This window comes from Pelophylax lessonae, assembly GCF_965119305.1.
Source record: "Pelophylax lessonae genome assembly, chromosome: 8".
NCBI classification, from domain to species: Eukaryota; Metazoa; Chordata; class Amphibia; order Anura; family Ranidae; genus Pelophylax; species Pelophylax lessonae.
The window spans coordinates 283,269,696-283,282,821 of NC_138775.1; the positions used below are offsets into that span (position 1 = coordinate 283,269,696).

At 47.3% G+C, this 13,126-nt stretch overlaps 1 protein-coding gene across 1 annotated transcript in view; it reads left to right on the plus strand.

Annotated features, from left to right (window-relative positions):
• Window positions 1-12,123, plus strand: part of LOC309561068 (FRAS1-related extracellular matrix protein 1-like) — a 289,377-nt gene extending 277,254 nt beyond the window's left edge. Inside the window, 6 exon segments of the mRNA XM_082264797.1 lie at window positions 3,029-3,216; window positions 5,453-5,611; window positions 7,960-8,075; window positions 11,479-11,564; window positions 11,687-11,753; window positions 11,755-12,123. Of these exon segments, the coding sequence (XP_082120923.1) occupies window positions 3,029-3,216; window positions 5,453-5,611; window positions 7,960-8,075; window positions 11,479-11,564; window positions 11,687-11,753; window positions 11,755-11,902 (764 nt within the window). The 3' untranslated portion in view covers window positions 11,903-12,123.
• The last annotated feature ends 1,003 nt before the right edge of the window (window positions 12,124-13,126 follow it).

Consider the following 13,126-nt stretch of genomic DNA (forward strand, 5'->3'; position numbering starts at 1 on the left):
CCCCACTCCACCCAGAACCCCTGAAACTGCATCCCACTCCACCTAGAACCCCTCACACTGCACTCTACTCCACCCAGAACCCTTAACACTGCACCCACTCCACCCAGAACCCCTTACACTGCACTCCACTCCACCTAGAACCCCTCACACTGCACCCCACTCCACCCAAAATCCCTCACACTGCACCCACTCCGCCCAAAACCCCACACATTGCACCCCACTCCACCCAGAACCCCTCATACTGCACCCCACCCCGCCCAATACCCCTCACACTGCACCCCACTCCTCCCAGAACCCCTCACACTGCAACCTACTTCACCCAGAACCCCTCACACTGCACCCCACTTCACCTAGAACCCATCAAACTGCACCCCACTCTACCCAAAACCCCTCACACTGCACCACACTCCACCCAGAGCCCCTCACACTGCATCCCAACCAGCACCCCTCACACTGCACCCACTCTGCCCAGCATCCCCCACATTGCACCCCCACTCAACCCAGAACCCCTCACACTGCATCCCATTCCACCCACATCCCCTCACACTGCAACCCACTCCATCCAGCACCTCTCACACTGCACCTCACTCTACGCAGAACCCCTCACACTGCACCCCACTCCACCAGCACCCCGCACACTGCACCCCACTCCATGCAGAACCCCTCACACTGCACCCCACTTCACCCAGAACCCCTCACGCTGCACCCCACTCCACCCAGCACCCCTCACACTGCACCCCATTCCACCCAAAACCCCTCACACTGCACCCAACTCTGCCCAATACCCCTCACACTGCACCCCACTCCACCCAGAACCCCTCACACTGCACTCCACTCCGCCCAGAACCCCTCACACTGCACCCCACTCCTCCCAGCACCTGTTGTGAGAGCAGCAAATAGTTTGGGAAAGTTGCAGAGGCCTTCATCTTCATACTTGTTCCTGACCAGTGACTCAATGCATTGAAGACAGGGGCTCAACATTACAATCAATTAGGGGTACCCAAACTACAGCCCGTAGGCTGAATCCGGCCTGCTACAAGATTTTATCTGGCTCATAATAGCTGTCCATGAAAATACCCTTGCTGGCAGTGCGCTGCTTTATGTATCGTATGTAATATGTAGATTGGGGAATCCAGTGCCAGCCATGACCCTCCCCCCACACCCCTCTCATGGGCACTATTGGATGTAAGGGGGGACTCTAATGTGACACTCTTGGATGTAAAGGGGGACTCCGACTCCCCCCCCCCCCCATGCATGTAAGTGGGACTCTGATGAGCATTCCTGCGTGTAAGTGGAGACTCTGATGGGCACTAGTGGATGTAAGGAGAATACTAATAGGCACTTGTGGATGTAAAGGGGCACTCTGATGAGCACTCCTAGATATAACTGGGACTCTGGCAAGCACCCCAGAATATAAGGGGGTACTCTGATGGGCACTCCTGGATTTAAGGGGGGACTGTGATAGGCACTCCTAGATATAAGGGGGGGCTGTGATGGGGCACTCCTGGATATAAGGGGGGACTGTGATGGGGCACTCCTGGATATTACAGGATGGGAGGTAATGGGCACTTCTTGATGTATGGGGGGACTCTGATGGGACATTAGAGGATGGGAACTAATGGACACTCCTGGATATTAGAGGATGGGAACTAATGGACACTCCTGGATATTAGAGGATGGGAACTAATGGACACTCCTGGATATTAGAGGATGGGAACTAATGGACACTCCTGGATATTAGAGGATGGGAACTAATGGAAACTCCTGGATATTAGAGGATGGGAACTAATGGAAACTCCTGGATATTAGAGGATGGGAACTAATGGAAACTCCTGGATATTAGAGGATGGGAACTAATGGACACTCCTGGATATTAGAGGATGGGAACTAATGGAAACTCCTGGATATTAGAGGATGGGAACTAATGGACACTCCTGGATATTAGAGGATGGGAACTAATGGACACTCCTGGATATTAGAGGATGGGCGTTAATGGATGTAAGGGGGAACTCTGATGGGCACTCCTGGATATAAGGGGGGATTCTGATGGTACACTCCTGGATATTAGCGGATTGGTGCTAATCGACACACCTGGATGTAAGGGGGAATTCTGATGGGCACTCCTGTATGTAAGGGGGGACTCTGATTGTACACTCCTGGATATTAAAGAAGGGGTGCTAATGGGCACTCCTGGATGTAAGGGGGCATGCTGGTGCAGTACTCCTGGATAAAAGGAAGGAGCACTAATGTGCACTTCTTGATGTAAGGGAGGACTCTTATGGGACACTCCTGGATATTAGAGGATGGGAACTAATGGACACTCCTGGATATAAGAGGATGGGTGTTAATGGGCACTCCTGGATGTAAGGGGGAACTGTGATGGGCACGCCTGGATATAAGGGTGGATTTTGATGGTACACTCCTGGATATTAGAGGATTGGCGCTAATGGGCACACCTGAATGTAAGTGGGGACTCTGATGGGCACTCCTGGATGTAAGGGGGGGCTCTGATGGCACACTCCTTGATATTAGAGGATGAGCGCTAGTGGGCACACCTGGATGTAAGGGGGATTCTGATGGGCACTCCTGGATGTAAGGGGGAACTCTGATGGCACACTCCTGGATATAAGAGGGTGGGTGCCAATGGGCACACCTGGATGTAAGGGGGGAAATCTGATGGGCACTACTGAATGTAACGGGGGACTCTTATTGTACACCCCTGGATATTAGAGAAGGGGGGCTAATGGGCACTCCTGGATGTAAGGGGCATGCTGATTTGGCACTCCTGGATAAAAGGAAGGAGCACTAATGGGCACTTCTGGATGTAAGGGGGGGGCTGGATTTAAAGAGGGACTCTTAATAAAACTAAAATTTTCCAACCTGTGAATATACAATCAGCCCCCCATATTGAAAAATTTAGAGACCCCTGCTGTAGGGGATCACAGCAGCAGCCTTCATGTTCCTCCCAAATAAAAAGACACATAAACACGGGTCTCTATTTTTAACCTGAGTTCATTTTTGTTAACAGGTCAGTGCGGAGGCCACAACACGAATGCAAGGGGCCGTGGAAAAAACGCCGAAATCTCCACTCAGATCACTCAAATCCAGCTGCCAAACACGCGAGCCTCCGTCCAAGCCGCCCCTCGAATTTATCATTCCGTGTCCGGCATCGACCGCCCGGGACAGGAGCTGGCCTTTGCTGGAAGCGGCGTCCTCGTAGGTTTAATTTAACTATCTGAAAACACAAGAGCAAAAAAAAAATGTGGGCATTAATAACGGTGGAAATAAATGAGACGGTATAACTCATTCCTAATTGATAGTGTTCTTCCCAGCAAATGAAAAACTTCTATGGATTATTGCACAGATCTAATTATGTCATTACGCCGCTCCAGGTTCGGTGAGTGGTTGGTATAAATTGGGGCCGAGGTTGACATTCTCTCTTAAGAGGGCCCGGGCCTCCGCCTGCGATTTAATTAGCGCAGACTGATGAAGATGACACGGGGCTGCGGGATGAGATTAAGACCCTCATTGAGGGGAGTGGTGAAAAGCATAGTTAGGTCTCCAATAATTCAATAATTGGGATGATGAAGCTCTCAGACATAATTTCTTTTTTCTTTTCGATGCTTGCCAACTTCTTTTTCTTTTTAAAGCTGAACTCTAGGCCAATATATTAGACGCAACTGAATGCAGCTCTCTAATTATTATTGTACCATTATTGTACCGTATTTATTTAAATGCAGGTAGTGTAAGTACCTGAAACTGACTTGGTATCAGCCTCTTGCAGTCCTTGTCCGCTAGAGTCAAGACTGGGAGAGAGAAGAGTAACAGAGAGATGAACTCTTCACTCTGCTGCTTCTCCTTTCACAGGCTGGGGGCTGGTCCGGGATAGCCTTAGCTCAGAGGTTGAATGATGCTGGCTATCAAACTGAGGACATCTAGCTACAGAAAAAAGCACTGCATCTCTGGATTGAAAGTGAAAGCTGCTTTTGTTATTTTGCACGGGGGTGTGGATGTGCATTACTTTACATGTTTTTTCAAAAGTGTTGGTAATTGGTGAAAAGTTGGCCAGAGTATCCCTAGGGCCTCTGGAGTGGTCAAAATAGTATATAAAGGGGTGGGAGTGCCAAAAGTTTGTATCAAGTACAGTAAAAATGTATTTCTCTTGATAACAAGGCACAGGATGTAACTAACATGTTCGGGGGGTTCCTAGCTCCGCCTACATCAGGGCAAGTGAAAAATATACAAAGTATTCAGCTGCCAGACTGGTGACCTGTGATCTCTCTATTAGTAATTTTTTTATTTTTCGTTGTCCAATGTAGCCAAACGATTGTAAGCACACAAACCCCCGATGAATGAGAGTTGACACCTTGAAACGCGTTGACCAGTGCCGGGACAAGGTCACCTAGAGCTCAGGGTAAACATGCCAAATTGCGCCCACCCGCCAAGATGTATGAGCATTATGTATCAGCAAAAATCCCCCCCAAAAGGTAGAAAATTGAGCACTAATCTGCATGTTTTTACCTACTAAGCATAAATCCCCCCTCTTCCCAGTACAAATCTACTCCCTGCTGAGATCTCCTTCCCAGCATGAATCTTTGCCCCCTATCCACCCAGCTCAAATCACCCCATTTCCCATATTCCCCTAGCACAAATCCACCCCCGCCAAAAAAGATTTCCCCCCTCCTAGTACAAATCCTCTACCCCTCAAAATTTCCCTCTGAGCGCAAATACCCCCCCCCCCCCAATACCACCCTCCCAAAGCACAGTTCTCCTCAATTCCCAATCCTAGCGACAAATCCCCCCCACCCAATTTCCCCTCCTAGCATAGCACAAATACCCCCGATAATAACTGCTAGCACAAATCCCCCCCCCCCCCCTAGAAAAAAAAAATCCCCTCCTAGCACAATTCTCCCCTATCCTATTACCTATTCTAGCACAAGCCTCCTACAATTCCTAGCACAAGCCTCCTACAATTCTCCCTCCTAGCACAAATCTTCTTACCTTATCTCCCCTCCCAACATAAATCTCAAATCACTCCTAGCGCACCTCCCTAAATTTCTCCTCCTAGGACAATTCTTATCCCCTGGCACCCCAGAAATTCCCCCTCCCAACACAAATCCCCTCCCCTCAATCTCCTTGTGGTGCCACCCCACCTTACATGATACCACAGTGCCCAGGGCAGCCGCCCCTCTTGTCCCAGCCCTGGCGTTGACTATAAACTCTGATATGTTGCCAATGCCAAGATAAATAGTTTTACTGGACTTGATACAAACCTGTGGCTCTCTAATACTTCTCTATACTATTTTTTACACATTTTAATACTTCTTTTTTTTTAAGCATTTTTATGGCAGTTCAGACATTTCCTAAATAAGTGTATACAGATGGTTGGAGTCATTCTTTCACCTATCTGCGGCTGATGGGATCGGTTTTCTCTTTCTGTGTTCTTATGCAGTATCAAGGGATGATGCCATTGGGCGGAGCTCAGCAGTCCCGTAGAAGAGGAGAAGTCTGGCTGGTCGGAGCTCCGCCGAGTCTCTCTGCTCCAGAGCGCCCCCAACATGATTCTGCCTCTCCAGACTCAATACGCCAATCGACTAACGGGACACAGCAGGTATTCATATTAAAAATGCTCATAAGAGTGCGCAAATGAAAGGGAAGGTGTAGACTTAAAGAGACAGCAGGCAACAAGCCAAATGTAACGGACTTGCAATAGTGTTTGGCAGCTTACCTGTTCCTCCATGTCTGCATTAGAGGCCTGACTTCACTTCTGGTTCCTTTTTATCATCTCTCCTCCCTGTTCGGCCCCACCTCAGGTCATCACTGGAAGTCTATATTAATCAGTGCACTGCAGGTCTGCTTTGCTGTTCAACAGTGTTTGTTAGTTGTTTCATGTCTGCCGTGTGCTTGATCTACCTTTCTGTGTACCGACTTTGGCTTGTCTCTGACTTCTCCTGTTTGCCTGTGACCCTTACCTTTGGCCTGTTCCTTGGTTACCCTTGTCTGCCTGTTGTCCCGACCTCGGCTTACCCATCACTATCCCCTGTGTCCTGACTGGCTGCTTCCCCTCTTCCTATGGAGCGTGACCTGGGGGACCCCAGGGGCCGCGACCTGGGCCCAGCTGCAGCCAAGTCCATCCTAACCACTAGAGGCTCTGGTGAACACCTGCTGGGTCTTAGACTCCGCGCCCTGGGGAATCTTGAGCTCACGTTCCTGTCCATCCGCAGCAGTCAGCTACTGGGTTCACTACCTTGTGGTGCACCCCTGCCTCCAACAGGGTGCAGTCGTCACCTGGCCACAGGTGACCTGACACCAAAGCAATGAGGGAGCAGGCAGTGTCATCCAGCAAACCCTGAAACTGTGCTCAAATCAGAATATAAATCAGAAAAAATGAACTTTATACAATGTACTGCAGCTAAATTTAGTATATTTTTCACAATAATTCTATAAAGGCTGCAGCCTTATATTACATAATTATATGCAGTCTACCATCCTACTGTAGGTAGGAGGGGAGTTTCAAGCAAAATGTTAATCTATGACAAAAAATGTAACTTTCCGTCTGTAAAGACTGTATCTAAGAGTGGACTATAAATGGGTAATGGCATCAGGGAGAACACTAAGATATCCCTCTGCAGGGCCCATACTTGATATTAGTCTATATATAGGTAATGGCCTCAGATAGAACTCCAGGGAAGCCCCTTCCTTGTCCACATATTTGATATTAGTCCATATATGAGCAATGAAAAAGAGAGATCTTCAGGGGAAACCCATCCCCAGAGTCCATATTTGATATACAGTAAGTCCATATATGGGCAATGATATCAGAGAGATCTTCAAGGAAACCCATCCCCAGAGTCCATATTTGGTAGTTGTCCATACTGTATAGCGGTAATGATGTAGGAAAGAACACCAGGGGGAAACCCCTCCCAGGGTCCATATTTGATATTACCCATATATGGCCAATGATGTTAGAGAGAACTCCAGAGAAACTCCTTCCTAGAGTCCATATTTGATATACAGTAAGTCCATATATGGGCAATGATATCAGAGAGATCTTCAGGGAAACCTGTCCCTAGAGTCCATATTTGTTATTGGTCCATATTTGGGTAATGATGTTAGAGAACTCCAGAGAAACCCCTTCCTAGAGTCCATATTTGATATACAGTAAGTCCATATATGGGCAATGATATCAGAGAGATCTTCAGGGAAACCCATCCCCAGAGTCCATATTTGGTAGTAGTCCATACTGTATAGGGGTAATGATGTAGGAAAGAACACCAAGGGGAAACCCCTCCCAGGGTCCATATTTGATATTACCCATATATGGCCGGTGATGTTAGAGAGAACTCCAGAGAAACCCCTTCCTAGAGTCCATATTTGATATACAGTAAGTCCATATATGGGCAATGATATCAGAGAGATCTTCAGGGAAACCCATCCCCAGAGTCCATATTTGGTAGTAGTCCATACTGTATAGGGGTAATGATGTAGCAAAGAACACCAGGGGAAACCCCTCCTAGGGCCCATATTTGATATTACTCATATATGGCCAATGATGTTAGAGAGAACTCCAGAGAAACCGATTCCTAGAGTCCATATTTGATATACAGTAAGTCCATATATGGGCAATGATATCAGAGAGATCTTCAGGGAAACCTGTCCCTAGAGTCCATATTTGATATTGGTCCATATTTGGGTAATGATGTCAGAGAACTCCCGCAAACCCCTTTCTATAGTCCATATATGGGCAATGATGTCAGAGACATCTTTTAGGAAACTCGTCCCCAGCGTCTATATTTGGTAATAGTCTATATATGGGTAATGACGTTGGAGAGATCTCTGGGGAAAACCCCTCCCCAGGGATCATATTTGGTATTAGTCCACTAGAGAACATCCCCCTCCAAGTTTAATGATGTCACCATGAGCTTGTTTTATATTAATTGACGCTTTGTTTGTCTGTAGGGAGAGAAGCTGAGAAGATGTCCTGCAGGGTGGACTCACCACCAGAAATACTGCTTTTATCTGAATACCCATAAGAAGAGAGCCTGGGAAGAGGCCGAGCAGGACTGTGCACAAATGTAAGACACTGACACTCTTTTATATCCTTTGTGGGACCCAGACCTCAATGTAATTAAAGGATAGGATTGTGGAACATCTTAAATCCCATGGATTGCAAGATGAAAAACAACATGGGTTTACTTCAGGGAGATCATGTCAAACAAATCTTATAGATTTTTTTGACTGGGTGACTAAAATAATAGACGGTGGAGGTGCAGTAGACATTGCATATCTAGATTTTAGTAAGGCTTTTGACACTGTCCCACATAGAAGACTTATCAATAAACTGCAGTCATTGAGCATGGACTCCCATATTGTTGAGTGGATTAGGCAGTGGCTGAGTGACAGACAACAGAGGGTTGTAGTCAATGGAGAACATTCAGAACAAGGTCATGTTACCAGTGGGGTACCTCAGGGATCTGTACTGGGACCAATTTTGTTTAATATCTTCATAAGTGATATTGCAAAAGGCCTCGATGGTAAGGTTTGTCTTTTTGCTGATGACACAAAGATATGTAACAGGGTTGATGTTCCTGGAGGGAAACGCCAAATGGAAAAGGATTTAGGAAAACTAGAAGAATGGTCAGAACTCTGGCAACTGAAATTTAATGTGGATAAGTGCAAGATAATGCACCTGGGGCGTAAAAACCCAAGGGCAGAATATAGAATATTTGACACAGTCCTGACCTCAGTATCTGAGGAAAGGGATTTAGGAGTAATTATTTCAGAAGACTTAAAGGTGGGAAGACAATGTAATAGAGCAGCACGAAATGCCAGCAGAATGCTTGGATGTATAGGGAGAGGTATAAGCAGTAGAAAGAGAGAAGTGCTTATGCCGCTGTACAGAACACTGGTGAGACCTCACTTGGAGTATTGTGCGCAGTACTGGAGGCCATATCTCCAGAAGGATATAGATACTCTAGAGAGAGTTCAGAGAAGAGCTACTAAACTAGTACATGGATTGCAGGAAAAAACTTACCAGGAAAGGATAAAGGACCTTAACATGTATAGCTTGGAAGAAAGAAGAGACAGAGGGGATATGATAGAAACATTTAAATACATAAAGGGAATCAACTCGGTAAAGGAGGAGAGCATATTTAAAAGAAGAAAAACTACCACAAGAGGACACAGTTTTAAATTAGAGGGGCAAAGGTTTAAAAGTAATATGAGGAAGTATTACTTTACTGAGAGAGTAGTGGATGCATGGAATAACCTTCCTGCAGAAGTGGTAGCTACAAATACAGTGAAGGAGTTTAAGCATGCATGGGATAGGCATAAGGCTATCCTTCATACAAGATAGGGCCAGGGACTATTCATAGGATTCAGATATATTGGGCAGACTAGATGGGCCAAATGGTTCTTATCTGCCGACACATTCTATGTTTCTATGTTTCTATGTTTCTAATAAGTTCTGAATCCCTCATCTGTACGGGGATGGATTTAGCACTCTGAGGTCCTGTAGAGCTGGAGTTCTAAACCCATAACCCACCAGGACACTGCAAACAGTTTGTATGTTCTCCTCATGTGTGTACTACTGAGGGTTCAACTATCTCCAAAAAACATGCTGCTAGGTTAGTTGTCAGTTAGGACAGGGGCTAATGTGATTGGGACAGGGGCTAATGTGATTGGGACAGGGACTGGCCTGAATGGGACAGGGGCTGGTGTGATTGGGACCGGATTGGTGTGAAGGGGACAGAGGCTAGTGTGATTGGGACAGAAGCTGGTGTGATTGGGATAATGGCTGGTGTGTTTGGGACAGGGGCTGGTGTGTTTGAGACAGGGGCTAGTGTGATTGGGACAGGGGCTAATGTGATTGGGACAGGGGCTAATGTGATTGGGACAGGGGCTAGTGTGATTGGGACAGGGGCTAGTGTTATTGGGACAGGGACTAATGTGATTGGGACAGGGGCTGATGTGAAGGGGACAGGGGCTGATTTGAAGGGGACAGGGGCTAGTGTGATTGGGACAGTAGCTGATATGATTGGGACATGGGTTAGTGTGATTGGGGTGGGGGCTGGTGTGATTGGGACAGGGGCTATTGTGATTGGGGCGGGGGCTGGTGTGATTGGGACAGGGGATAGTGTGATGAGGTCAGGGACTAGTGTGATTGGGTCGAGGGCTAATGTGTTTGGGACAGGGGCTAGTGTGATTGGGACAGGGGCTAGTGTGATTGGGGCAGGAGGCTGGTGTGATTGGGACAGGGGCTAGTGTGATTGGGACAGGGGCTAGTGTGATTGGGGCAGGAGGCTGGTGTGATTGGGACAGGGGCTAGTGTGATTGGGACAGGGGCTAGTGTGATTGGGACAGGGGCTAGTGTGATTGGGGCAGGAGGCTGGTGTGATTGGGACAGGGGCTAATGTGTTTGGGACCAGGGCTAGTGTGATTGGGACAGGAGCTGGTGTGATTGGGACAGGGGCTGATGTGATTGGGACAGGGGCTGATGTGACTGGGACAGGGGCTAGTGTGAAGGGGACAGGGGCTAGTGTGAAGGGGACAGGGGCTAGTGTGATTGGGCCAGGGGCTAGTGTGATTGGGACAGGAGCTGGTATGATAGGGACAGGAGCTGATGTGATTGAGGCAGGGGACTGGTGTAATTGGGACAAGGTCTATTGTGTTTGGGACAGGGGCTAGTGTGTTTGGGACAGGGGCTAGTGTGTTTGGGACAGGGGCTAGTGTTCTTGGGACAGGGGCTGGTGTGTTTGGGACAGGGGCTGGTGTGTTTGGGACAGGGGCTAATGTGATTGGGACAATAGCTGGTGTGATTGGGGCAGGGGCTAATGTGCTTGGGACAGGGGCTGGTTTAATTGGGACAGGGGCTGGTGTGATTGGGACAGGGGCTAATGTGTTTGGGACAGGGGCTAGTGTGCTTGGGACAGGGACTAGTATTATTGGGACAGGGGCTGGAATGATTGGGACAGGGGCTGGTATGATTGGGACAGGGACTGGTGTGATTGGGACAGGTGCTAATGTGATTGGGACAGGGGCTGGAATGATTGAGACAGGGGCTGGTATGATTGGGACAGGGGCTGGTATGATTGGGACAGGTGCTAATGTGATTGGGACAGGGGCTAATGTGATTGGGACAGGGACTGGTGTGAATGGGACAGGGGATGGTATGGTTGGTACAGGGGCTGGTATGTTTGGGACAGGGACTGATGGAGCCTTGTCTACTTTGTAGACCACTAATAAATATATTATCATTATATAAACAGAAAATAATGAATATTTATTGGCTCCAAGTACATGTGTGACACTAGTGTACGTATTACAATATAGGGCACCTCTAGATGAACTCATGACTCTCTGGCTCACATGATCACAGATTTGGAACACAGAATTAGTGGTGGGATTCAAAAATGTTTAAGCTAACATGGAGTGTGGTCTTCCCAAAGATTCAGCCTAACCCCCAGCTTCTTTATTCAGGCCGGGCAGTCATTTAACAAGTGTCCGGTCACAATCGGTGATGAGGTGGCTCTGGAAGTTCGCCAACAAGAAGCCGTTTTGGATCGGTAAGATATTATTAAGCGCCAATCAGATGTGAGCACAGGTACCAGCGCCCAGTGTGCTCTCAAATAATGATTGGGAGCCAAAGGGATAACTTTTTGTGAATCGAGATCTTTTTTACCCTTAGGCCTGAAGTCATCAGACAGACGATCGCCCTGGTCCTGGGCTAACGGACAACACTGGACTACAAGCAACTTCAAACCGCCATCTTCGTTTCTGTCCGGAGCTTCGGAGGAAAGCTGCGTCCTTGTCCGGAGAAGGAAAGAATGGACGGAGAGAAGCTGCAGTGAGAGGCACAGATACGTCTGCTCTGCGCCTTTATAAAGCTGCCGGCGGGAAGTGAACGGCGTCCACGTTTAACCTTACAGATAGTAAAAAGCGTGGGATTATGGGTATATTACTGCCCGTCCCTGAGGTGCCATACCCAACGCAGTGTACAGTACTTGTATTTAATGCATCCGTTTGTAGCAGTTTTATGAGAACTCTTAAATCATCTTCATATGAAATGTTTCACTTTTTTTTTCTATTTTTTTAATAAAGCGCTTAGAACTTTCCACCAATAAATCCAAAAAACATTTTCGACAATAGCACATTGTTTTATTCCGATCGCTCTCAGAAATTGAACATTGAGCTCCAGGCAGATAAAAAGACACAAACAAATGCAGCTCTGTATTCATGAATACATCATTAAACGTATCTTGTGAATACAAGCAGTGTAAGTATCTGAATGGGACCTGGTATCAGCATCTTCCAGTTCCTGTACAGCAGACCTGGATTGTGAGAGGAAGAAGCAGCACAATGAGCCAATTGGTTCATGTGATGACAAGAAGTGAGGAGGAGAGGGCAGAGTAAAAAAGAGGTGAGCTCATTGCTGTGCTGCTTCTCCTTTCACTGCCCAGTCACATCTGTGGCAGGTCTAGGATTACTAGAGCTCATAGAAAGTGGGTGGAATGGTGCTAGACACCTATTGGCACACATAAAGTACTGTGCGGTGGTCAGTGGGAGAGGGATCGCCTTAAACTGGTGGTCATTGGGAAAGGGGCCTTCTTACACTGTTGGTTAGTGGGGGAAGCGTTCTATTTCATTGGTGGTTAATAGGAAGAATGCTCCTTACATTGGTAGTCAGTGGGAAGAATGCTCCTTACATTGGTGATCAGTGAGAAGAATGCTTCTTACATTGGTGGTCATTGGGAAGAATGTTCCTTACATTGGTGGTCACTGGGAAGAATGGTCCTTAAATTGGTGATCAGTGGGAAAAATGCTCCCTACATTGGTGATTAGTGGGAAGAATGCTCCTTACATTGGTGATCAGTAGGAAAATGCTCCCTGCATTGGTGGTCAGAAAGAAGGGCCAAAAAACCCAGTGATAGAATACCTAACAAACAGAAGCCTAACTAATAACTAATTATATTCAATATACTGTGTACAAAATGGGGAACACTGAAAGGCATGAGAAAACTGGAGGTGCAGGGAGCAGACGGGAAGGGGGAACCAAAACTGAGATCTGGAACAGGGGAGAGGTACAAAGCAACAGGATTCAGGGTACAGCCTACAGGGAAGGAGCAGG